This window comes from Mchenga conophoros, linkage group LG11 (assembly GCF_057382185.1).
Source record: "Mchenga conophoros isolate Kocher_MC1m ecotype Shallow Benthic linkage group LG11, M_conophoros_male_GT1.1, whole genome shotgun sequence".
Taxonomy (NCBI): Eukaryota; Metazoa; Chordata; class Actinopteri; order Cichliformes; family Cichlidae; genus Mchenga; species Mchenga conophoros.
Genome location: NC_140536.1, coordinates 21071164 through 21092753, shown reverse-complemented (window position 1 = coordinate 21092753; position 21590 = coordinate 21071164). Strand labels below are relative to the sequence as shown.

General features: G+C 39.0%; 2 protein-coding genes across 5 annotated transcripts; one reads left to right on the top strand and one right to left on the bottom strand.

Moving 5' to 3' along the window:
* Nucleotides 1–1168: 1168 nt before the first annotated feature.
* rragca (Ras-related GTP binding Ca) lies at nucleotides 1169–17356 on the bottom strand. The gene is made up of 7 exons (XM_085291427.1): nucleotides 16958–17356; nucleotides 13136–13339; nucleotides 12063–12262; nucleotides 8801–8915; nucleotides 7387–7529; nucleotides 6901–7049; nucleotides 1169–3029 (listed from the first exon to the last, which is right to left on the bottom strand). The coding sequence occupies exons 1-7, from the start codon at nucleotides 17138–17140 to the stop codon at nucleotides 2875–2877; spliced, it is 1149 nt and encodes a 382-aa protein (XP_085147553.1). The 5' UTR covers nucleotides 17141–17356; the 3' UTR covers nucleotides 1169–2874.
* Nucleotides 16213–21068, top strand: LOC146564004 (c-Myc-binding protein-like). Of its 4 annotated transcripts, none has more exons than XM_085291429.1 (5): nucleotides 16213–16371; nucleotides 18730–18805; nucleotides 19335–19383; nucleotides 19544–19673; nucleotides 20621–21068. In XM_085291429.1, exons 1-5 carry the CDS (start codon nucleotides 16345–16347, stop codon nucleotides 20666–20668), a joined length of 330 nt encoding a protein of 109 aa, XP_085147555.1. In that variant the 5' UTR covers nucleotides 16213–16344; the 3' UTR covers nucleotides 20669–21068. The 4 variants fall into 4 exon arrangements, with proteins under 4 accessions (XP_085147555.1, XP_085147556.1, XP_085147558.1 ...); XM_085291430.1 differs by having other exon boundaries at nucleotides 16214–16371; nucleotides 18733–18805; XM_085291432.1 differs by lacking the exon at nucleotides 16213–16371 and adding an exon at nucleotides 18149–18326 and having other exon boundaries at nucleotides 18733–18805.
* Nucleotides 21069–21590: the final 522 nt, after the last annotated feature.

The window sequence follows — 21590 nt, the reverse complement described above, 5'->3', positions numbered from 1 at the left end:
CACCGCAAGGTCTTCCAGGAATATGACTTCAAATGACCTTCAAAACATCATAAGCATGACCTCTCTACTTCTTCAAATGTGAAGTGACATGCAGATCAACAAACCATCCGGCTGACAGGCCTAACCTATCTGCCATTAGTCCGTCAAGGTATCACACTTTGCTTTAATTCACCATCTTTCACAGTGTCACACTTTATATTCCTTGGCATGGGTAGGCTACATGTGGATGCATAATTTATCTCAAATTAGCGCCTATTTGAGTAAGAATCAAAGCAAGGCGGCTAAGGTTGGAGGAGAGCTTAAGGAACCGCAGGGAAACCATCGGCAGGATTAATGCGGGAGATTTTTATAAGAAATTACTGGCTTAATGAAGTGGATAAAAAAGCTGTCAGTGTTTTATTGCATCTAAATTGTGTGGAAGTGGTGTTTAGCTGTCTCGCCTACTCCCCACATAATGGGTCGTGACAGTAGCTGTGAGGCTTATTTAACTTAACTGGTGAATAACTTGCATGGTGAAGCTATTCACAGAGTTGTTTTTATATGCACTAAACCAGAAAAGGGGGGGGGAGGGGGGGGGTCTTTCTCCACTCATTATTATGCCATCTGAACAACAGCCAACTTTAAGAAAACTGACAATTAACAGTCTGTCTTGTTTTATATTGGAGTAGTTTTGTTGAGCAAATAAATGTTAAAATCGGTTATTTGGCATTTTAACATGAAAACATTGAATCGACATAAAGATGCCTTTTTTAGAAATTGGATGCGAGTAAACACCTGCGTTTCCTCAATACTGAGTAATCCAATTTATTCTATTGTCATGCTCATAATGCAGAACCAATAAACGAAGCAGCAGTTCTCGCTGTTGTTATAGACGCTGGTGACATTTAACAAGCTGTATAATTCACCGCACAGGTGAAGCAATGAATGCACACTTTCTGTATTTTTAACAAGTATGAAAAAGACTTATTGGTCTTGGCAAAGAGAAAACTGAATATCATAATAGTGGAGAGGAGGCTTGGATGGTCCTGCAGCACCATCTTGTGTTTGTTTGCACTTTTGCATTAGATAGTGAAGAAAGGGTTGTCAAGCAGAATGCAGACATTTCCACACATGTTGCAAGTTTCTCAAATATCTCTTTAGTCAACGAACTAATAAAAGCACAAGAACACACTTTAAATTTTCATTTATTTCACACAGTATAGCATCACATTACATGAAATCAATCATCCACCACAGTTCTGATGTGCAACAATGAAGCGGCGACTTATTCTCGGGTGACTAATGAAACAACTTCTCGGGCCAGTTTCAAGGAGCACCAGAATTACCTGAATAACTTTGCTGAATAAAACCAGGGACACCTTCAAAGCTAGAACTTAGTTTTACTCAGAAAAGTTAGCTAGATAATGTGGTAATCCTGGTTCCTGAGTCAAATTCCCGATCTTTAGGTGCAACCGGTACGAGTTTTTACCTCTCAGTCCTGACAGAAGCAAACACAAACATACAGACATGAACAGTGCATTTCATTTTAATGGCGATTATAATAAAATTTGGTCTTTTTCTCCTACTTTAGCAGTTTGAGTTTCTTTGTTAATTCCATTTCCACTCTCCCCTTTTCAAAACAAGAAGCAATGTTTTGGTTGATAACAATTCAACTGAAAAAAACACACTGATGTATGCATGCTTGGAGTAATGATTTGCTCTTGTGACTCCCGCTCATCAGGACTAAACTAAATCAGGTTGCTACATGGGTTAATAATTTTTGGCGGGACTGTGACTGAGTGGAAAAGCATGCAAGCATGCTGCAACCAGTCTGACAATCCTAAACCGTGAGTCCACCTGTTCATCAACCTTCCACCTCATTCATACTTAACAAATTTAATTAATTTTTTTCTTAAATTGTGGCATAGTGTAACTGGCTCCTATTCATTCATGGTGGCAGTGCTTTTGCAATGTGTATGTCCAAATTTCCAGTAAACTCCTTTTTCTATTCATCATAAAGTCAATCAGAAGCTGTTCCTCAGTGGAGCACAAGCACAGAAGAGTTATTTTCACTGAATGACAGGAGTTTAATCATGCTAAACTGCTCTTAGCTAAAAGGACATATACGTTTTCTGTTAAGTTCCTTCACAATAACGCGCTTGGGATTTAATCAAAACCTTTCTCACACACACTCACACACACTCACTTTAACTGGACAACACAATCCCTTTTTAATCTGCTCACAAAACCTTATTTTCCCTTCACAAGTCAAACCAAAAGCAAGTTTTGGGCAGCATTCAGGTAAGGTGAGGTGAATGGTGGTGAGAGAAAAAGCTTGCACTACAGTCAAGCTTTATCTACATAAGGCCATCTCTGAACATGTCCATCGTCTTTTTCAGCACAGAAGTGGTCGGGGTGGGTTCATCACGAGACAGAAGCCTCCAAACTAACAGTTTGTCCATATGAAGAGGTTATAACAGAGGGTTTTATTCCCCCACATCACATTGTTCATACAGAGGAAACAGCAGCTAATTATCACAGCCTTTGACTGCTTTAAGAAATCCAAAGAAAGATCCTGAACCTTTTCCTGTTCAGGTGCAGTTTAGTCTCTCGGCTTCCTCAAAGCTAACACAGTGCTTTGCATTTACCTGATGCCTGAATTTCCCTTCAATCGTCCATCTTGGCCTGACCCCTCTGTGCTCCACTGCTGCTCCCACACTCTTGGCTTGAGGCATTTCTCAGTGCTTTAAGTGCTGGGAGCATGGGATAGTGACTGGTGCGCTGGTGAGCCCCAGTTTTGTAGTCTTTTCTCTACAGGCTCCCGAGACCTTCCTAATCTTTCCTTTCCTCTTCCTTCTTGTTGCATCTTTTTGTTTTTTAATTTTGCATCAGCATCTAGATGGTGTTGCGTGGTGTGCCATTGAGTGCAACAGCCTTGGAGCAGGGTGAGCCCATTGCCTGTGGACCAGCTGAACGCGGAGTGGAAACTCCCACCTCGAAGACTTCATGGATAGCCTTCCGGAAACAGTGGAAGTTGTAGTCTATTAGTCCTGTGAAAGCGAAAAACAAAAAACTATGTTATTAAACAACTGATCAGTCCAATGACTGTTTGCTCACTTCCAATGAAATGAACTGGCACTAATTTTTTTAAATGGTAGTTTAGAGCTGGGCGATATGAGATTTTTTCATATCACAATATGTTTTTTTCATTTCAGGCGATAACGATATCTATCACGATATAAGCCAAATAACTATATTTGTAAGATTTAAATGTGCCGTTGCTCACAAGTAAAATGTGAAATAATCAGCAGCTTGTTTTTATTTAAATATTTATTTCCCATAATAAGTTCAACAGGGTAGATGTACTTAAGGAACATGAGACTTTTTCAGATAAATAAAGGCAAATATTGCAAACTACACAAAAGGCAGCCGCTAAAGCGTTTAAGTTTCAAAATAGGACAAACGAAACAGACTAAATTGTCAATTCCACTTAGAAACAAAATATTAATTCTAAAAATAAATCTTAATTTGTTTTACAGAAGAACAGACAAAACTGACTAACTTTTGTCAATATCAAATAAACTGAGAACTAAAAGGAAATTCTCAATCTCTCCTTGTTGTATAGCTGAGCTTTTCAAACAGTTTTAACAGTTACTTTAGTCTGACAAAAGCCAAATGACGAATTAGCGCTTCCAGTCAGAGACTGAGGCTACGTCCACACGTACACGGGTATTTTTGAAAACGGAGATTTTCCATTTTCGTTTTAAAAAATAATCCCGTCCACACATAAAGGCAGAAATGAAGGAAAACGCTGCTGTGAACATGCCAAAGCAGCAGGTGGCGCTAGATTCCTAACCGTGCCTAAATGTTGGCCAATCAGAAGTCTAGAAGCCTCGGTGGGAAAAAGTAAACAAAGCTGGGGCATAGAAGCAGAACTGAGTCGTAAGTGTGGAGGGACAGTAACTGTGTGTATATGTAAGCATTTAAACACTGCAGAGAGTAGAATTAACAGTAACAGTATTGTAGAAATTCATTTCACCGAAACAATAACGTGGCGCACAGTGTGACGCATGCACCAGTTTATTGTATTTCCAGACTTGCTTTCGGCACAATTTACAGTGCACGCTACTCTATTTTTGTCAGACTTGAAATAGCCGAAATACCTTCACACTACGGAACTTCTATGGCTCTTCCGTTTGACAATCTCTCCGGTATTGGAACCATCATCTGTTTTCTCTTCGGTCACGCTCGGTTGATTTTTCTAGTCGGCACACTCATTTCCTCCATTACGCGCTGGCTCCATTACCCGCTGGCTGCTTCCCAAACAAACACACGTGCGGCTTGGCACTTGTGCTGTACGTAACAAGTCACGCGACGTGACGCTGCGGCTGTGATTGGTTCGGCTCTGCGCTACTTAATTTGGATTGGCTGACCTTTTTTTTTTTTTTTTTTTTGAGGACAAGAGCGGCGAGGTCTATCGCGATAGCTTAATTTCTCTATCGAGTAAAAGTTATATCGCGATACATATCGTTATCGTTCTATCGCCCAGCTCTATGGTAGTTATATTTTGATGATGAGGGAGAGAATATTAACAAAAAAAATCCACACTCTCCACCACCATGGGCAAGACCAAAGACCTGTCAAAGGACATGACAAGCAAGAACGTAGAGCTGCAAGGCTGGATACAAGACCATCAGCACGAAGCTTTGTGAGAACGTGACAGCTGTTGGTACAGTTTTTTGGAAATTGAATAAAATCTAAAATCACTATGAATCGCCCTCCGTCTGGAGTTCTATGCAGGATTGGGGTGAGGATCATGAGAAAGGGGGTGGATCAGCCCAAAACTACATGGGAGGAGCATGTTAATCATCTGAACAGAGTTGGGATCACCAAGAACACCATTGGTAACACAGTATGCTGTAATAGATTCAAATCGTGCAGGACCAAAAATGTCCCCCTGCTCAAGAAGGCACATGAACAGGCCCATCTGAAGTTTATCAGTTGACATCTAAATGTCTCAAAGAAGGCTTGGGAGAAAGTGTTGTGGTCAGATGACACCAAAATTTACCTTGGCATCAACTTGAACTGCAGTGTTCGGAAGAAGAGAAATGTTGAATATATCCAAAGAACACCATCCTCACAGTCAAGCTTGGAGGTGGAAGTATTACGCTTTTTCTGTTTAGGGTACAGGCCAACTTCTCCACACTGAGGGCCCAATGGACAGGGCAAGATATAATGTTAGACAGGAACCTCCTCTCAGCCAGAACACTGAAGACGGGTCGTGGATGGCTCTTCCAGCATGACATGACCCAAAACATTGTCAACAACGTAGTGGCTAAAGTCCATTAAAGTCATAAAGTAGCCGAGCCAGTCTCCAGACTACAATACTGTAGAGGGAGCTGAAGCTTAGAGTTGCCAAACTGGAGTCTTGCTTTGGGATTCAAACAGTAGCAGTAACAGTGCTTCTGAAAGTCTACAAATCTATAGAATTGCCATATGCTACTGCCAATTATAAAGATTACTCTGGAAGCAGCACGTTTTCAACGAGTTCTGTATTTACAGCTTTACAATTTGATATAGATCCTCTGCTAAGGGAACATTTTATATGTGGACTTGTTGAGTAAATGTTACACTAACTCAAAACTCACTGAAATGTGCATGCATTCCCTTTGGTGATGCAGAAAATGTAAAAGTGTTTTTATAATTTATACTGCTGTTGGGATTTTAACAATTCGCAGCAAAATTTTCTGGCACAACTTCACCTGCTTCCAAGGTGCATGGAGAGGATGAAAGAATTCACAAAGCAGGAACTCCAGCAACACTTGAGGGAAGATGAACAACTTTAATAATTGACCAACGCGTTTCGGCTTGTGGCCTTCATCAGGGTCATTAGGGATTTTAACAATTAGCATACAGAACAAACAAAAAGAACAAGTATGCGATCGGTAAATTGAATTTAACTTTTATTCCCATGTGTCCTTTGTTAGGCTATGGGACAGTAACCTTTTAATGTTTAAATGTATGATGTTTAAAATTTCAGCGCTCTATTAATGCTCAGCATTAATCTCATCTCGTTTGCTGCAGTATTGCATTTTAATGTTAGATTTTTTTATGTTCCTTATAGATTCTTATCAGCATTTTAATATCATCTGATAATGTCTCTCATCAGAGTAGGTGACACTCACAGAACCTGAAGCACTCTGAGACAGGCAGAGAAAGCCCACAACCATAATGTGACATCCTGAGGTTTAGGCTTTGTCCAGCCAGCTGATGCAAAGAAAGCCCAGCTATGTTGAAGGTCCTTCATAGTACATCCCATAGCTTGTTTGAATACACAAACTGATCCAGGGCTAACATGCTATTAAATGATCAGGGTCTCAAATACAAATTACAAATTGATATCTTTTTCCTTTAGCACAACAGCTTTAGCTTAAAGTTTGTGATGGGACAAACTTTTAATTTCACTCAAGAATTCATCGACTGTGTTGAATTCTCAAGGAGACACACAATTAAGTATCAAAATAAACCCACTCTCCTACACTCTCCATAATATGGGGGAACAAACTGCAGATGGGCTCAGACAATCACAAGCCACAAAGATATTCACCCAAACTGCCATCCAGTATGTTGCTATTTAAATTAATTGTAAGTGGTGGATCTCCTGTTTTTGGAGCTTGAAAGTCAATTACTGCTTCCTTTTATTACTCCCAACTTTGGCTATCTTTCTGTGTAATGTACTTCAGTGCATGATAACATCCAGGTTTACAAATTTCACTCCATCTGTACACATGCAGACACACACTAATACTGCACTGATAAACAAAGTGAAAGAAAACATGAAGACATTTGACACAAGCCAAAACCATTAACCAAATTAAGCCGAGTGAGCAGCAGAGGATCACAGGTCATCTGACAGCTTACCTTTGCGCTCGAAGCTCTCTTCTCGCAGGATGCAGACAAGGGCCAGGAACTTTGTGACCTCTTTCAGGTACAGCACAGTGGTGTTGTTGAGCTTGATGATGGCCATGGACTCCTTGTCATAGGCACTGCCGCTGCCATCCTCCTTCAGACTAGTGAAACACAACAAAACACTGTAACATTCAAAGAGGAAATGGGAAATAAACTGCAGCTTGTCTATGAGGTTATTAATTGTGCATAAATTAAGTCGTGCTTCAATGAAAGCACCCTCAGACAGCACGTGGGTGAACTCCGTCTCTTAAAGGCTTAAAAGATTTCAAAAGATTCAAGCAAATATGACGGTAGTTATTATTATGCAAATGAATACAGAAAGTTAATATAAAATTAACTTTGTAGACACCACTGACCAAAATTATGTTTATCAAATCATGGAGCACTCATTACTCAACTCTGACCTCTTTTGGTGCATCACTAAAGCACAAAACTCACCCATAGATGCAGGAGACATCGATAACCACATCAATCATATCACAGCACAGTTCATAGGACTGCATGTCCACAGGAGAGCTGTCTGTGGCGATGTAGATCTTACTGACCACGTCAAATAGAAAGGCCTTCTCTATCCCTGAATTCTGTCACCAACAAGAAGACAGACAGAAAAAAGAGGCAGTCAAAAGTGTAATATGGTAAAGAAACAGGAAGCTACTTCCTGTTACAATTAATGTCTGGTAGCAGATCCCTTACTGAGAGAATAAACTAAGTTACAGTTTGTTTGTTTTTTTACAAAGGCTGCAAAAAAAACCCAAAAAAACCAAACAAAACAAAAATCAGATTTTTGATTTGTGTATGATCAGGCTGTAAAATTCAAAAGTTTTTTTTAATGGTCTAAAAGCCTGAAATAGCAAAATAATATAAAGCAAAGAAAATGAGCAGACTCTGAAATGTCATGAGAATAAATGGTTTTTTTTTTTTTAAAATAAAAAATTAATATATTTATGAGAACATTATGAATACAAAATGAATGGGAAATGAGCAAGTTGTGGCTTTTTTCGTCATTTTATCGTGTATTATAACATATATACACAATCAGATCTCACAGTAACTCAGGTATGAAGACAATGTGTCATAAGAGCAAGCTAAAGTCAATGCTTTATACTTAAAGCCTTTACATGTGAAGACAACTGTCAACTCATAACACAACAAGCTTAAACTGATGCAGTCTAATACAACTGTAAAATAAATCCTGCATTTATTTATATATATATATATATATATATATATATATATATATATATATATATATATATATATATATATATATATATATATATATATATATATATATATATATATATATATATATTTTTTTTTTTTTTTTTTTTTAAAAAGGCAAAAAGTTATTAAAGCTGTTTTGAAGATGCTGCCAATTTAAATTTACAATAACTTTGGAGCATTTTGTTTGTTTTTGTTTACATGTTTTTCATATAAGTAAAGAGGCAAGTAACTGTTAGTTAGCCAAACCTCATCCAAAATAAACTAGGCAAACTAAATATGAACTTGTTTACTGAATGTACTGCCTTGATACAGTAAATCTTACCAAACCAGTTAGTACATTTAAGGAAGAAACAGCTGTTCTCCACTCAAAAGTCATACCCTGAGATAAAACAGTTAAAAGTTACAGAGCGACTACTACTACCAGTGTGGGACAAAGTAGCATTACAACTGAGGATCACAAACATCTTCAGAAAAGGCTGTAGGGACAGTGGAGGAACTGCCAACACTAATGTGGCTTCCGTGCTGGCAATGACTCACGCCATGAACGCTGTCACACATAAATCACTCCATCAGTGACAAAGTTGCAAGAGAATTCTTATGCATAAAGGATTGGTTTTTGTGTGCTTACAGAAATGAAGATATTTAGGAGGTTCTCCAAGGTGGGGAGCTGTGGGATGAGCTTCTGCACCACTTTGCTGAAGGCTTCAAAGATTGAGTGGTCATAAATACTCGTCAAGTAAAAGCTGAATGATGAAGAAAAAAAAAAAGGAAGCATATAAGCTGTTACAAGTAGGAAACACTTCTCACTTCCTCAAAATGCATATGAAACCAGGTAAAAATACATAGAGTCACAAGATCACATGACAAACAGTTGCAGAATTGTAGAAAAGAGATGTGAATCAAAGCATTAAAGCCTGATTCAGACAAAAGCACAAGGATAAAAACTTAATGCTAACTTGGCAAAAAAATTCCGACAAATAAAAAAAACAAAACAGTCTTCATAAGGCTGCTGAAAACTAGGCACACATGACTTATAGACATTGGTTAGTGAGATGTATAAATAAAAAGTTTGTGTCTGAGAAAACAGTGGTGTGAGCCAAATGGAAGTGTCTGCATACACTTGGCAGGAGCTCAACTTCACAATGTATTACGGTGAAGAAAGCACCAGAGGCAGAGATCCACTATATATCCAGGACCGCTCAGGCTGTCTAACCGGAATAAACAACAATCTCACTCCACATAAAACACCCCACAGTGTGCCAACACAGTCCTAAAAATCAACAGTAAAGCTGCTGCAGAGCTGCCCAGGCTTAACCCCGACAGACTGTTTAATGTGCTACACAACACATTTAGACTTCTTATACAGTGTGTCGGAGCAAAGGCTGCAATTAACATTAACTCATCTTATTAGAGCTGCAACATAAATTTCAGTATCTAGTAATTCTGGACTAGTTTAACTCTAGAAAATATCACAAAAATGAATCATGTGGTAGCCATTTGAAACAATGCATGTCTAAGACACTTTGGCCTTGACTTTACTTTTCAAATTAAGAAGTTGCGATACATTTTTATACTGTCTGACAAAATGTCTATTCACCTCCACAGATCTATGACCAAAGTAAACCCTTTCCTGACAAGTTTAGTCTTAAACACTACTTTCAAATCTTAATGAATACAACATATTGTTCACTTTGTAAATGATGATGATGATGATGAGAGATTAGATAGCCTTTATTTGTCAGTTGCAGTTGCCCAAAAAAAATACAGACAAGCAACATGGGAGAGTATTCCAGTGTGTACAGCTGATCTGGGACCGCTGCAATCTTCGATTGCGCCTCCAGCTGATCCGGTGTCCACATCGGATGGGAGGTAAGCATGGGAGGAGGCGTTGGATCCGGGGTAGGGAGGGTGTTTCGTGTGTGTGCATGTGTGTATCCTGTGTTCAGCTAAGAGAAAGCGTCACCACGCCCAGTTAAGCGTCAGTCAACAGTTTCCAGTGGACCCAGGTGGCCTTGAAGGAGGGACAAAGAGTTCCGTCAACAATCCTGTTATCATGGGAAGAATTTGTTGTTCCAGTCAGCTTCAACTTTGGCAAGCCTTCAGCTGGCGCCAGGGGGGCCGCATGAGTGAAGATCGTGAATGTTTGGGTTTAGTGCGAACAACTGCATCCAACTTTTACAGTTGGTCTAATGTCCATCACTGGTCACCAGTTCTGTCCATTCCCGTTGTTCTTCTCCAAGATCTTATCCATATTGCGTTCAAAACACAGTCTGAGTACAGCCCTGCCAATCGTCTATCATATCGGCCAGCCTTATGGGATTTTGAACAGCTGTAGCTGCTTCTTGTTCTTCGATAAGCCAGGTCAAAGCCAGCTCCAATCAGCCAGAACTCTGTTATCATGGTTCCAAATTGGTAGATGTTGTTCATTGTCCTCCATCGAGAGTGTCGCTAGACACGACGCAACCGACCATCGAGTATCCGGCAGCAAACGTCTCCGCAGGACAATCGGGCTCTCCCAAGCCTAGCAGGGTGTCAATTCCATTACAGGACCAGTTGATCAAATCCATAATTCTTTAGGTTTTAGAGAACAAGACTGGGAAACTCTTTGAGGGTTAGAGTTAGACGAGACTAGACAAACACATATGATGGTCCCTATTAGAATCAAAAGCAGAAGTACTTAAAGTATCAAATGTCCATGTTTGTTTAGTTACTTTTACCTCCTCTTGTTTCAAAATGGTAGGATGAGTATAGCCAAAACAAGTAACTTGAGGCTTCAAAAGATGAATTTACTATGATGGTGAATTTTTGACACCAACCACACATCAAAACAAACCAAATAAAGAATTTAAAAAAACTGAAGCCATGACATCCATTGTGCGAAATGGCAAAGTATTAATAGCATTCTATGACAAAATTTAAGATCATTTCTTCAATCTAAAGACTACTAAATGAACATATTTAGTCCTCAGGCTATATAAAAGTTAAAACTTTTAGCATTTATATCAGAAAACAAACAAACCATGGTGTGCTATGTGCACACAAAGATGAACCAAACAGCAGATGTGTACTTTGGCTTTCTTTCTGCATCTCAAGTTTTTCTGCCCTTTGGAGCCTTAATCACAACAGCTCTGATAGCTGTGGCAGAGGCCACTCTTGCTTCATTAAGAGGTCAAAGAGGAATCTCACAGGAACACTAAAACTATGCAGACAATGTTGAAGACACAGACTACTGGATATATAATGACGGAAACAGAAGCTACTTTTAGGCCTTATTATTAGCAACAACACCAATTACCAAATGACATTAATAAAAACAACCATCCCAATGGCTTTTCTACTGCAATTATTGAAAAAGGGAAAAACAAACAAAAAGCCACTCTGATTGAAGCAAGAACACTTTACCAAAAAATCCAAAAACTATTTTATACCATACTCTTAAACCATTTTTATCAAATAGGATGAGTGGGGCCAAGTATAAAACGTTTGTGGAAGAGGTTAAAACATCTCTCAGTCTCATGTGTCATTACCAGTCAGTGAGGTTGTCTTTTTGTGTCTGCACTGACTTGTATTTACTCATGTCTGTTTACGACAACGTGATTACGGATGTTAAAACTGTCTTGAATAAAGCCAGTTTTGTTGAGAGACTATGCTTTGTCTGAGAGATTTGGAGTAAGCGATTAACTGCTGTACCAACTTATTAATGGCCATATAAGCTGTGGCTTGTTTTCTTGATTAGTTAAATCTGTTAACAGTAGAGTTATTGTATTGCATTATTGAGTGTGTGAAACTTTGTTTGCTGAAAATCAAATATAAAACAGGATGGATGTCTTCCCCCCCCCCCCTTATTCTGGCTTTTACAGATGATAAAAATAATCACAAGTTAATCGTACCTGAGATGCAGCTTCTCTAAACTGGCATCTACCAGATCATCATTGGCTCTCTGATGGATGTCTCTTTGGGTTTCGATCTTGTGATCGTCTGACAAGCCGTCAACTTTGTGGATAAACACCTCGAAGTTTATCTCTGGATTGACCCTGTAGGCCCGCGACACAGTGAGATGAAGCCTACTCAGAGCCTCCACATAATCATCCTATAACAAAGAAGATGACACAAAAACAGGCATGTTCACAAAGTGAATCTAAAACGAGATTTAAAGCATAATCTGCTGTTCTGGACACAAAACCAGAAACAACATGTAGCATAGAATATTTAACAATTTTAATACTACCATGCTGCTTTATTCTTACAGAACACTACATCCATAATCTGCTCTTTTTTTAACCTTAAAAACTTTATGAGAAAAAATTTTAATGTAGTAAGAGTGTATATAATATCCAACAATGTCCTTCAAAAAAAAAGAAAAAAAAAAAGAAAAAAAAGTTATCACAGTGACATAAACAGGAAAATCAAGATGTGCTTCTTCTTAAAGAAGTGAGAATGACAGTCTTGTGAGCTAAGCCCAACATAATTATTAGCTGTCACTTCAGATAACATGGAGGAGTACATTCTCATCAGTTTAAAGTGAGGTTTGAGGAAATGCACCTCTGCCTCGCCTCCCAAAACAGCAAAAGGAAAACAGCTCTCCTCTCATATCACTGTGTGACCAACTGCTGAAGCAAATTGAATCTGATGCACCTTGAGCACAAATAAAGCCATGCAATCAGATGAGCTGTGGTTTATATCGCAGCTGAGATTACTTCTTGAAAGCACTCAGAGTCATGTGGACAGCGCAGGCATAAAAGCCGTGGCATGTAATTGTCTTTTATTCAAGCCACTCTGGCTGTTCATCAGCCAGCTCATTCTTCAGTGCTGAAATGGGTGTATACTTGGATGCCTGTTTTCTTCTTCTGTACAGTTTCATCTTAATAAAAATGTAAGTGGTCGTGATTCTGAAAGCGGTCTGATTTTGCACTTCTACACTTTATCTTATCAAACAATTCTTCCTCTTTTTTTTTCTCTTCACCTGAGCATCAATAACAAATATCAGAGCCCCGGTTCCTCTGAAGATCATCTCGTAGTCGAAGGTGGGGTCAAAGAAGTCGACCTGGCCGGGGAAGTCCCAGATCTGGAAGTTGACAAAAGAGCTACTGGAGATGTCATCCTTGTAGATCTTGTTGGTGCTCTCCAGAAACAAGGTCTCATTGGGAGACATTTTGTGAAATACCACCTGAAATGAAAATTGATGCCATGTTTCAGTTGAATAAATACAAACAGAGTCTAAAGTGAGGAACCGGATTTACGTTAATTAAATTTAGTGGGGAAAACTGGTATATGATGACACTCAGCAAACAGTGGGATTATGAGAAATTGCACTTTTGTAAGAGGGTCACTGAAACTTTAATATAGCAGTGACCACAAATCTGTGGTAATTCTGACACTAGCTGCTGGGAAAAAAAATGCATCTGTCTGTTCTCGTTACTTCATCTTTATTTATTGGAAATACTGGGGACAGAGGACACAGCGCTAATCATTGTAGTCACTAGACAAACATGCGCTTCTTCAAATTTTCAATACTGCAATCAATTCTTAACTGCCACTGACATAACAAGTATGTTTTTCTTAAATCAAGAGTGTTGGATATCAATTTAGTTTTATTACAATTCTTTATTTCTAAAGTCTAGTTTTTATTTTTATATTAAATAAATACTTCAATAAAAACTGGGGAGCTAGATCATTTGGAAGGGGCTCACATACGAGCTGGTACTCCTCCACACTGAAAGGAGGGACTTTGGTGATTTGAGAATCTGACTAAGATGCCTTGTTACTCCTAGACGAGTAATTTCAGGTATGTCCTACCAAAAGGAGACCCTGGGCAGATTCATGGAGATTTGATATGTTTAAACTGAGATGGTTGTCCTCACGGAAGAGTTTGAGGAGGTGGCCATAAAGAGGGGGTCTAACAGATGTGTAAATAAAAAAATTTCAGTATAATAACCTTGTTAACTTTTGTTGCGGGTGTGAATTTAAACAGACTTGAAGTCATCCAGCAACGTTTTAAGTCCGATGACCGTACATTTGTATGTGTGAAGACACGTGTAAGGTTTTCTTCACTTGTGGTTTACAAATGGCTGTTCCATAATCCCATTATTAAAATATTGCAGTCATGTGAAAGATTATCACAATAGTGCTGTAATTTGCTTTATAGTGTTACTCTAGCACAAATTAACACAATCATCCAGACATCACATGTAGAACAAGAGGGAAAAGGGCAAAACACTGCAGACTCAGATCCATTGCAACACGTCATTCTCGTCAGCATTTTTCAGCTTTTCACGCTGCGGAAAGTAAAGTGGCTGCTGTACATTGAACTGAAGTTAACAATTAATGAGAGGAAGGCTTAACAAATAGGGTAGAAAACGAAAACTCTGTATATTTTATATATTTTATTATTATTATTATTATTATTTTATTTTATTTTTTTACTATTTAATTTGTAAAAATGTGTACACACACACACACACACACACACACACACACACACACACACACAGGAAAATATTTAGTATACACATCCAGAAATGCATACACTATTATATATTGTACATATATTTATTAGTTTCAGGTTGGCCATTCTTGTATTTTGCTCGTTTGTGTTGTTGTGTTTGCACATCTCTGTTGCTTGTGGGGCTCGCACACAAGAATTTCACTCGCATGTGCTGTGCCAGTGTGCCTGCACATGTGATGTGACAATAAAAAGTGATTTGATTTGATTTGATTTGAGATGTATTGGACGTGTGATGTGGTAGGAGTATTTGCTCCCCTGCTGGCATTTTAAATCAATGTGTCGTCCACTGAGGTCACCGGCCGATGAACCAGCAAAAATCCAAATCACATGATTCTCGGGCCCAGTTGGCAGCTTACATCGAAATGTTAATCTTCGACTTGAGGGTGTATGGATTATAGCAAACACAGTGCAAGTGCACATATATGCACTGGCACAGAAGTGTGCTTCGTCACAAGAAAGTTTCTCCATGCACTTTCTGTAGGTTAGGTTTGCAGCACGTCAAGCTATATGCAGTCTTTTCATACTTCCCCCTTGGATTTGAACATAAATAATAAAATATCATAGAAGGGTCAACTACGTCTAATCTATTATTAAACAACAGTGCAACAACAGTGAAAGTGGCAGGCCAAGAAACATATTCTGAGCAGCCTATAGATGAAATATGAAATAAAGACTAGAAAAAGGGAAAAAAAATAGAAAAAGTGGAACCAGCCTTGAGGGTTTGCTGCATGACAGGTGGTTGTGGTCATTTGATTATTTACAGTTACAATTCCATACTTTGGGGAATTAACAAAATTAACTGAGACTCAGTTTCTGGACTTTTTTAAAGAATCTTATCATTCCGCCTTATACTGTGCCTATTTTTAATTATGTTGTAGTTAACTGGATTACTAGTAATGAACTTTTTTTTAAATTATTATTCTTTACATATATTAACCTTTTTAAAAACTTTTTTTCCTGTTTTCTTTTAAGGAAACAGCAAGTCATCTGCCTCCGCCTGAGCCCATCCCTAGCACCAACCCACAATATCTACAAGTCCCTTTTCTGTTATCCACACTCCTGCTTTTCCTTCTCTCTCACTGCCTCCGAATGTGCCTTCCCCCTTTGCCAACAACTGCAAAGTTTCCACAGGCGTTGGTGGCTTGTTGCCTCTGCCATAACTTGTAATATCAACTTTTTTTGGCTCCAGGCTTACAGCAGTCACCAAAGCTGACAGAGGTTTTGCCTTCATATTAAATGTCATCTACACTCATACAGGGTTTTACTTTGTGGGGTGAGGGTGGCGTTTCCCTGCATTTAGCTAGCAAAAAGTCTGTGTTAATCATCATCCATAGATTTAAGTATCTTTGGCCATTTAAAAAAAAATAAATAAATAAATCAAAAATGCATTTCAAACTTAAGCAAATTAAGCATCACTTTTTAAAAACATTTTATAGACAGTCATTAATATGCTTTAATGGAAGGCCAAAACTGCTTATGAAATTAATAATTAGGAATTCAGGTGAAAACACAGGTGCCGCTGGTCATAGCAATCTCAGAGCAGCTACTGAGGTCATCTCCTAACAAGGAGCTGTGTCACTATACGGCGGGCTTAATTTCCTTGAGCATACTGGAGTTCTGGCTGTTCCTGATTTTTTGAGAGTGTGGGAGCGTCTGAATAGTCCATCATGCACAGGGGCAGTTACTGGAGGGGGGTAAGTAGCGGCCGAACAAATTTTTTATCCCTCTTTCTGAGATAAAATGGGTACGACTCAGGTAAAGAGGCCTTGCACGTGCTGCACTGATTTAAAAAGTGTTATGGCTTGCAGACCGAAAGGTGTGGTCGCTCTGATATCATGTGAAAGGCACACTCCAAATCTATACCGCACAGTTGGGTGGGACTGACATAGACTTTCTTTTCTGTTTTTTGTTTGCATGTCGGATAAGTTGTTAACCAAACAGTCACATGCTGCATGTACACACGCACCATTAAAGATGCACCGAGCGCCTCTGTTCAGCTGGTTAATAATTCACTCCTGCGGACACACCGGTGTTAGTTCACACAGATAACCAAGTGACCATTAGCTTTCTACAAATTTTCTTTATTATGACTATTATTGTTATTATTTCTTCAATTCTTACGTAGCTGAGCACGCCGTCAGCTGACTGATAACCGTCATCGCTCGCGACATGCTAACCCAACTCGGTAGCTATTTTGGCTAACGTCCCGTTTATACTCGCGTGAGGCTGAGGCAGGCGGCGCTCGCCTCGGAAGGCTAACAGTTTAACATCTCCGCCTACCTTCTGTATCGACGATTTGCCGCTTCTCCTCAGGCCCATAAGCAGGATCCTGGGTTTGCTGTCGGACGGTGCCGGGCTGTCCTCGATGTCGGCCTCCTCTTCACCATAACCGAAATCTTTGGGAAACGAGTCCGCAACCCCGTAGCTGTCAGACAGCTGTTCCACCTCGTACTGAATCGACATTTTGTCCTAAGCACGGTCGCTTCCCCCCTTATTCCCCCCGTTTACTTTGTCGGTTAGTTGTTTGTTTGTAGCGGGCCGTTGGTAGGCACCATGAAGTAACGTCACCCGATGGAGATAGTTTGTCAATAACGCCTGAGCCACTTGGAAACGCAGAGCGTGATCCCACACATTTCCTTAGGATTTCCTCTCGCCCTGAAAAAAAACCTCACCATTTAGTCCCGCCCTTTGATTCTGATTCGCTGCTTTGGTTACAATTCGACAGGTGATTGGCCGAGCAGCCTGCCACTTTAATGAGGTTCACCGCTGTCACCTGACTAGTACTCGGACTTGTTTTATGAACTGTCGCTCGAAAGAGGAGAAAATAAAACCTTTCATTTTTTTAAATGAGCTATTTTAAACCACCTAGAGTATTTTTTTTTGTGGACTAAAATAATAGTCACAAATGATCTTGGGTTAAAAGGGAACATTTAATGAAGACGAACCAAACAGAGTGTGTTATAGTGTTATTCTGTGTTGTTACCAGCAGATGGAAGCAGGCGCCTACTACAGTGAAGCGAAGGCTTTCATGAGCCTTCTGAAATGTAGGAATTATTTCTTTCCGCAATTGCAGGACAGATTAAATAATCCATGTTGAGTAAATAAATCCATTGTTGTGTAAATTATATTGCCTATGCAATGCCGCATAGCATACGGCAACTACAATAACTCTTAAAAAGTGTACCTAGTGTATCTGTATAAAAACTGCCTGAGCTGGACACACCTAATTTTTTGATGGTTTATTATTGTTCCTAAACACAATGATATTATTTTGTTGTTGTTTTGTTTAGCAGTTTTGACGCATTATTTGCCCTCCAATCGCAGAATGGCCTAAGAGTGCAATTTTAAGTGCTTTGTAAAAGAGGGAAAACAACAGAAATGGAGATATGTAAGAATTTATCACTGGTTTCGTGACGAGGAACCTTTGCACGTTCTTACATTCCCGAGGAGCTCCTGAATGCAGCTTTGACTCTGCGGAGCAGTTGGTTGAGCGAAGAAGATAAACGAAAGTAAACTTTTACCGACCCGGCCGGCGGTGTACCTGATTCTCAAAGTTAGGTGCTCCCATTTTAAGCGGAACGCTAAATATAGGAGCTGTCTACACGAAAAAGGCAGTTTTCTAACCGACATTACTATGGCACATTATAAAGTAAGCGCGTGTGCTGTCATTGTATTCATTTTACTCTGCTGTTTTTAAGAACCCGCTTCATGTCCTGTGTTTCAAGCACAGCTAAGCTAATGTTAGCAGGGAGGGAGGCTCATCGGGAGGTCGCCATCGCACCTGTGACGGCTTGTATTTGGGCTTTCTCGGTGATGGGGGTCTGCAAATGTTTGTGGGTAAACAGAGTTTGGAGAACGTAAATAAACTAGCTACGGCTACAAATTATACTTTCTTTATTACACCTTTGAAGTCCAGGGCATTAAATACGAGGGAATTACAAATAGTGAGAACACTCTTAATCATATTGGCCCACTCTAATAGGCAAGACGTGACAGCTTAAAGGTACTTTATGATTAGCTGGTAATAAAATGTCTTATTTTTCTTCCTCCAGCAGGGTCCAGACCCCAAGAGGGAACAGTTTAGGAGATACTTGGAGAAAGCTGGTGTTGTTGACAGTCTAACTAGTGGTAAGGTGCATTTCTTTTCTGTTAAAGTCATTATACTAGCTTTGGGAGCTATTCGCAAAGTATTGCAGAGCATAACTGAAAGCTAGACCCTCTTCTGACAGTGCTGCAAATTATTATCTGACACCAAGTAGCCTTGAGGGGAAACGTCGAAAACCTTTTCACCAGTGTCAGGCTTTTTAGTAAACACATCTTAAGAACATGGATTGATAGCTAATGTAATGTTGATAGAGAATGTAAGATATCAAACATACATTTTTTGCAGGATTTTCCACCTATTAAGAATTTTTGACTTGTTTTTCACTGTAAGAAATGGTGCTGAACTTCTCAAATTCATTAGATTATAATTTGAGTTAACGTAAATGCACAGTACAAGGACTTTGCTTGAGTAAACAGTCCAAATTTGCCATTTAACTCACGAATTATGTTATCAGAGGTCAAGTAAACAGAACTAAGAGTCCATCCAAGTATTTACTGACAGTCAGTGATAAGTAGAAAGTTTAACTCTTTTCTCTCCCCTCCTGGTCTTCAGTTCTTGTGTCGCTATATGAACAACAAGAAAAGCCCAACAACGCTTTGGAGTATCCTTCTAATTGCACAAGCTGATTCTGAACATTATGAGCCTGCAACATTATGATCTGTGTGTTGAGGTGAACCTTCAGCTGATATTTTCCCTCCCAGCTACAAGTCTGAACAGAAATTACACTCGCTGTAGATTCTTTAACTGGCTCCTTCTACCAGATTTGTCAAGCAGCAACTCGGTGCTGTTGGGCAGACTTCAGAAGATGCTGAGGCTCTGCAGCAGGAGGTGATTAATCTCAGGCAAAAGTGTGCACGCTTGGCAGGGGAAAATAAAGAGCTTAAAGCAAAGGTAAGCCTCCAGTGGTTTGTAAAAAGACTTTTTTTCTTCTTTTTTTTTTTTTTTAAACCTCATTTAGATTTTAAGATTTTTGAAGCACAGTCATTATAATTAGATACAGAATGCAAAGAAGACATGGTGTCCTACAGCTGGCCAGAATAAATTAATGCCAAGATACCACAAGTTGAAATAAAAAGCAAAAAAATGTTGTGCAATGATTTCACAATACATCAGTACATAAGTTAATACAACACAAAAATAGATCTTTTAGTCTTCAATTATTCTAAAGTTCAGAGTACAAACTTTAACATGCACAAAAGTAGCGCGACATATCCAATATAACTTGAAATGAGACAAAGGGAGACAAAATGACCCCATGACCTTGGAGCAGTGTGTTCGATTGAAGCATTAACAAGTTTTAACCAGCGTTACAAATGTAAACGAGTGATACTTTCCTGAAAACATGCAGCTGATGCCTCCCAGTTTGTTGTTTGTTTTCAATATTTAACGTCATATTTGGGAAACTGTTTTGCTGGAAAAATTTGGATCATGCATAATTTTTCAATGTAATCTTTTCCATACATTCTTTCCGATACCAATCACATAATCTCCTGAAGTGCAATGAAAAGGAATTTGCTCAAAAACTCCTTGTGACTGTCTGGTAGTTTTGTTATGATGTAGTGTGTCCAGACTAGTAAGGACAAAAGAAGCAAACCTCAATCATGTACCACGTCCTACCTTTGTCGTGGTACAGCTCTATTCCGAGGCTTCTGGTATGAGTGTTGTATCGCTTCTCGTGGGTCAGTGTGTTGTCTGCCATGATGCTTTTTGATACCTGTCTGTAACAGTGTGTATTTATTTTTTTTATCTGACAGTCTGCATGGACACAAGGAGCTCCTGAAAGGCTTGTGAACTCGACTAATGTTGATGTTTGGGTTTTTTTTCTTCTGTCTCTCTAGCTCCAGCGTTATGAATCTGTACCTGAAGATGGAGGCACAGCTAACTAGACCCCAACCCAACAGCATCTTGTTTCTACGTTGCTATCACTTTAAAAATTGAAGGCGAGACAACACTTAGGTGAAAACTAAACATTTTTATGTTGCTGTTTTGTCTTTTTTATAAATCTCAGTTTCTACTTTACTACTTTTGATTTAACTTATTTTGTACATGAATGTATATAAGTGTTGGTTTTTTTGGTTTATTTAGTCTTTAGTATAGCTTTATAGTAGAAACTGACTTTCAGCATGACGAGTGGGTTAGTAATAGACAGTAGTCATTAAGCTGTTTGTTTTACTTTCCTGTCTTGTTAAGAGGACACACACTGATCAATGTATGTGTGTTATTTACAAAAATCTGGTGTAGGTGCACAAAAATATATCACATCTAAAATAAAACATGGCCATGTAATCACTGTGTTTGTTTGTTTGTTTGTTTGTTTTTCCAATTTTAATCAATTTATTTACAGCAAACAATCAGTGAGTTCTGTAATGCAACAGAGTTACTGTGGTCATTTACAGCTTTGTAGGCTCATTAACACACATCCTCAATCACCCGCTGAAAGAAACCAGATATAAAACACATTAAAAAACAAACACCAAGCACAAAGACCTTGGGGACCAGAGCACATTAGGCTTTCTTCCACACTTAAAAACCTATTTCTCCAAGTGCATACAAAAACCAAAACTGTGAAACGGGCGAAGAAAACTGACAGTATTGTTTTTGTTCAGATAAGTGCTTATAGTAATGTGTCATTTGAGATTTAAAATCCAGTCCAGATGCTGTGAAACCTGAAATTACATTAGAAAACTTCCAATCAGATGTTCTTCTGTTTAACAAGATTTTTTCTGGAAATCCACAAATTAAACGACTGGTAGAGGAGGGTTTAAATGAATAAAACAGCCAAAGCACCGTTGTCACAGCTCACCTGTG

Bases quoted from the DNA above. Each gene is read 5' to 3' on its own strand.
- LOC146564004 (XM_085291429.1), top strand. From the start codon at position 16,345: ATGCACAGGGGCAGTTACTGGAGGGGG. The intron at 18,806-19,334 runs GTAAGGTGCATT...CCTGGTCTTCAG, and splicing joins TGTTGACAGTCTAACTAGTG to TTCTTGTGTCGCTATATGAA. The intron at 19,384-19,543 runs GTATCCTTCTAA...TCCTTCTACCAG, and splicing joins AAGCCCAACAACGCTTTGGA to ATTTGTCAAGCAGCAACTCG.
- rragca (XM_085291427.1), bottom strand. From the start codon at position 17,140: ATGTCGATTCAGTACGAGGTGGAACAGCTGTCTGACAGCTACGGGGTT. The intron at 13,340-16,957 runs GTAGGCGGAGAT...TTTTCATTTCAG, and splicing joins GCAAATCGTCGATACAGAAG to GTGGTATTTCACAAAATGTC. The intron at 3,030-6,900 runs GTAAGCTGTCAG...TCGCTTTCACAG, and splicing joins AGAGAGCTTCGAGCGCAAAG to GACTAATAGACTACAACTTC.